Source organism: Cherax quadricarinatus, chromosome 26 (assembly GCF_038502225.1).
Source record: "Cherax quadricarinatus isolate ZL_2023a chromosome 26, ASM3850222v1, whole genome shotgun sequence".
NCBI lineage: Eukaryota > Metazoa > Arthropoda > Malacostraca > Decapoda > Parastacidae > Cherax > Cherax quadricarinatus.
This window is the reverse complement of record NC_091317.1, coordinates 14,572,689-14,577,560: the sequence shown is the minus strand read 5'-3', so window position 1 is coordinate 14,577,560 and position 4,872 is coordinate 14,572,689. Positions and strand designations below refer to the sequence as shown.

General features: G+C 43.9%; 1 protein-coding gene across 1 annotated transcript in view; it reads right to left on the bottom strand.

The window, feature by feature from the left end:
• The window catches only part of LOC128691528 (neuropeptide-like protein 30), a 1,754-nt gene extending 72 nt beyond the window's left edge, over positions 1 to 1,682 (bottom strand). The window contains exons 1-5 of the mRNA XM_053780378.1: positions 1,653 to 1,682; positions 1,266 to 1,383; positions 496 to 534; positions 318 to 371; positions 1 to 79 (exon numbers count right to left, since the gene is read on the bottom strand). The exon at positions 1 to 79 is cut by the window's left edge and continues 72 nt beyond it. Coding sequence (XP_053636353.1) covers positions 66 to 79; positions 318 to 371; positions 496 to 534; positions 1,266 to 1,383; positions 1,653 to 1,655 — 228 coding nt within the window. The 5' untranslated portion in view covers positions 1,656 to 1,682 and the 3' untranslated portion in view covers positions 1 to 65. The remainder of the gene's footprint in view (positions 80 to 317; positions 372 to 495; positions 535 to 1,265; positions 1,384 to 1,652) is intronic.
• Between the last annotated feature and the right edge of the window lie 3,190 nt (positions 1,683 to 4,872).

Genomic DNA, 4,872 nt, shown 5'->3' with positions numbered 1-4,872 from the left:
CATACCAACACACTGGTGAGTGAACACGGTGTTGTGAAGACATACACACACACAGACCAGGATGTTTACTTCCCGTATCCTGCAGAGAAAAAAAATAGACTTAATCGCAGCAAAGCGTTTAATGCAAAACACAAATGATACTAGCCTATGAATGAGTTCATCCATTACATACTTTCAGAGATCAGAAACAAGAGAAACTCGAGGCAGGATAACGGCCCACGAAGAAGTGTGACACCGACTATAATTGTCTCTCTAAACTGCTCATCGCCTCAGCCAAGTTATAGTGATTTTCATTCAAGAAATAATGTTTTACAAACCGTAATATCCTCCTCTGGGTCCACCGAAGAAGCCTCCGCCATAGCCACGACCTCCTGCAGGTGTTAAACATGCGCTATGAAACATGTACAAGTCAAAATGTATTTACATTTTATGAAAAATAGATATCAAGTGGTAAAACATATTTAAATAAAAAACTATTCCAGTGGATTAACTTACCGAAGCCTCTAAAGCCTCTAAAGCCTCCCAGGCCATAACCTGTGGAAAGAAATTTCCAATATTACGCTTTCCTTTTTTCTGCACATTCTTATTATAATTTGTTTATATTGGTAGTTTTATTTTGCATGTTAGACCCATCCTGTGATTGGTTGTCACCCCATACCCATCCTATGGTTGGTAGTCACACCATACCCATCCTGTGGTTGGTAGTCACACCATACCCATCCTATGGTTGGTAGTCACCCCATACCCATCCTGTGTGTGGTTATCACCCCATACCCATCCTGTGATTGGTTGTCACCCCATACCTATCCTGTAGTTGGTAGTCACCCCATACCCATCCTCTGGGTGGTAGTCAAACAATTACAGAGGCATTTAACGGAACTAAGATTTGCCTCTAAGATTCTGTTAGTTAAGGTAGTTACAGTGGTTAACAGATATTTAAGATTAAATTCACTCAATTGTAAGTGTGAGAAATAGAATTTATAGTAATAAATTTTATTTCTCACACTTACAATTGTGTGAATTCTTTATTTTTCACTAAACATAAGGACCTGACAGAGGTCTCTGGACACTGAGATGACACTAGACGAGGTTTCGGTCCTGGATCATTATTCACTCGTCTTGACGTCGGTCCAAGAAGAACCAATTGTCGTTTACCGTCACCTCTTATCCAGTGGCCAGTTGTGAATCGTTCCAGCACTGTGCTGTAACTTATAATCTTCACAGCTTTTGATTTCGACACACATCATGTGTTACTAATCTCTCACCTCCGTATCCACCAAGTCCTCCAAAATTCCCGTAACCACCACCGTAGCCTCCGTATCTGCCTGCGTTGACACACGCTACAAGAAGACACAGAACAACGACGATATATCCTATACGGACCTGGAGAGAGATACATAATAATCATAATGTGTCTTTGACACGTTATCAAAAATCACGTATGGCATTAAGATTAAAGCTGACTAGTGATACAGTTTAAAAGGAATGATCGCAATTAGAAAAACACTGCCGATGGGAAAAAAATACAATGGGAAATATTGAACGATTTGATGTGTTTACATAAATCGTCATAGACTAGAAGGAGGAGCTTTAAGTACTGCAGGTGGCCCACTGGCCTACTATTGGAAATGTGTGTATAGGGAGAGAAGTACCATGTTTGTTGTGGTGCTGTGACTGACACGACTGAGGGTCACACAGAGGAGCTGTGATATTTATACGCAGTTGCCACAGGAAGCCTTGCAAGGGAAAGAAAATTAGGTCACTGTGGCCTTGGATAACGGTGAGTTAACACAGTAAAGTATGTATAACACACGAAGATGTGAGATATGGCAGTGGAGGGGAGGGTACCATAGAGGTGTGGCTTAGGAAAGTGTGGTGGTGTTGCTTAGGAAGGTGTGGCTTAGGAAGGTGTGGCTTAGGAAGGTGTAATGGTGTGGCTTAGGAAAGTGTGGTGGTGTGGCTTACGAAAGTGTGGTGGTGTGGCTCAGGCAGGTGTAGTGGTGTGGGTTAGAGCGTGTAGTGGCTAAGATGCTGGACAAGCTAGTTTAAATCCCCAACTACTCCACTGAGTATTTTTTTTTTTTAGGCTTTAAGCCTATTGATTGCAAGCGAGTCATTAAGGCAAACATTCACCTGTACATGAAGGATATTCTTACTAAAATATAAATTACAGTAAGTTCTAGACGCACATCTGTCGAGACTCATACTTTGAACCTGCTGACTAGGCCTATTCAGCAACCATTGTTTTGCAAAGACGAGAATACGTAGTCTTTGGTAAAATAAAATTCAGTTATACCATAAAAAATTTATAGATACATTAATGGTAATTATTATTATTATCAAAGATTCGCCGATATTCTCCCAGCCTGGGCCTTGCCACGTGGTGGCCCAGCCTGGGCCTTGCCACGTGGTGGCCCAGCCTGGGCCTTGCCACGTGGTGACCCGGCCTGGGCCTTGCCACGTGGTGACCCGGCCTGGGCCTTGCCACGTGGTGGCCCAGCCTGGGCCTTGCCACGTGGTGACCCGGCCTGGGCCTTGCCACGTGGTGGCCCAGCCTGGGCCTTGCCACGTGGTGGCCCAGCCTGGGCCTTGCCACGTGGTGGCCCGGCCTGGGCCTTGCCACGTGGTGGCCCAGCCTGGGCCTTGCCACGTGGTGGCCCAGCCTGGGCCTTGCCACGTGGTGGCCCAGCCTGGGCCTTGCCACGTGGTGGCCCGGCCTGGGCCTTGCCACGTGGTGGCCCGGCACTGGCTCCCTGGCTAGGGAGTGTCTGAGACCTAAGTCTCCCATGGGAGGAGGCACAAGTACCCCCTCAACTTACGGACCATCTGTCCCTAGGCCTAGCCACATTCCCCGCCCTCAAGGGGCTCATAGGGAGCTAGGCCTCTCTGGTCTGCCATCCCCGCCCCAAGGGGGTTATTGGGAATGGCAGGGGTTATTGGGAATGGTAGGTGCCAGAGCCAATAACCCCAAGGGGGTTATTGGCTCTGGCACCTACCCTACTCTAGAAGGGCTAGGCATACCTGGAGGTTACCTGGAGGTTATTCCGGGGATCAACGCCCCCGCGGCCCGGTCCATGATAGTGTCGATCATTTAATGGTAAGTCGAGGCTGAACTGAAATGGATTAAGAAGAATTAATTTATTTTATATTACGTAAATTCTAGCAAGATTATTTTAAGAAATTAATTTTGGAACATAATTAAGAGCTAGAATGCTATGGTAATTTTCATGACTCTATCTTACAATCTTTAAAATATATTGAAACGATATATTTTTAATAAAACTGCGCTTGTGTAAATATTCTAAGTAAAAAACAAAATATATACACTGACGTTGGTATATACAACCAAGGATATTATTTATGGCTCTATTTCAAGGACTTAACTATAGACGCTGAGCAAGGGGATCAGGAGTCGCTGGAGGGCGACACACGCACGACCAGGTGTAAACTTTCTCTCGCAACAGTCAATGATCTTACAGAACCCACTGAGACACGCTTGTAGTGGCTTCCACATCACCAAGGCCACTACTGAACCACTGCTCGCGTGACGTATATATATATATATAGTAGTATAGTATACATAGTATATATAGTATATATAGTAGTAGGTTGGTAGACAGCAACCACCCAGGGAAGTACTACCGTCCTGCCAGATGACTGTGAAACAGAAACCTGTAACTGTTTTGCATGATGGTAGGATTGCTGGTGTCTTTTTCTGTCTCATAAACACGCTAGATAACAGGGATATCTTGCTACTCCAACTTACAGTTTGGTCACACTTCACAGACATGCACATGCATATATATATACATACATCTAGGTTTTTCTCCTTTTTCTACATAGCTCTTGTTCTTCTTTATTTCTTCTATTGTCCATGGGGAAGTGGAAAAGAATCTTTCCTCCGTAAGCCATGCGTGTCGTATGAGGCGACTAAAATGCCGGGAGCAATGGGCTAGTAACCCCTTCTCCTGTAGACATTTACTAAAAAAAAGAAGAAAAACTTTATAAAACTGGGATGCTTGAATGTGCGCGGATGTAGTGCAGATGACAAGAAACAGATGATTGCTGATGTTATGAATGAAAAGAAGTTGGATGTCCTGGCCCTAAGCGAAACAAAGCTGAAGGGGGTAGGGGAGTTTCGGTGGGGGGAAATAAATGGGATTAAATCTGGAGTATCTGAGAGAGTTAGAGCAAAGGAAGGGGTAGCAGTAATGTTGAATGATCAGTTATGGAAGGAGAAAAGAGAATATGAATGTGTAAATGCAAGAATTATGTGGATTAAAGTAAAGGTTGGATGCGAGAAGTGGGTCATAATAAGCGTGTATGCACCTGGAGAAGAGAGGAATGCAGAGGAGAGAGAGAGATTTTGGGAGATGTTAAGTGAATGTATAGGAGCCTTTGAACCAAGTGAGAGAGTAATTGTGGTAGGGGACCTGAATGCTAAAGTAGGAGAAACTTTTAGAGAGGGTGTGGTAGGTAAGTTTGGGGTGCCAGGTGTAAATGATAGTGGGAGCCCTTTGATTGAACTTTGTATAGAAAGGGGTTTAGTTATAGGTAATACATATTTTAAGAAAAAGAGGATAAATAAGTATACAAGATATGATGTAGGGCGAAATGACAGTAGTTTGTTGGATTATGTATTGGTAGATAAAAGACTGTTGAGTAGACTTCAGGATGTACATGTTTATAGAGGGGCCACAGATATATCAGATCACTTTCTAGTTGTAGCTACACTGAGAGTAAAAGGTAGATGGGATACAAGGAGAATAGAAGCATCAGGGAAGAGAGAGGTGAAGGTTTATAAACTAAAAGAGGAGGCAGTTAGGGAAAGATATAAACAGCTATTGGAGGATAGATGGGCTAATGAGAGCA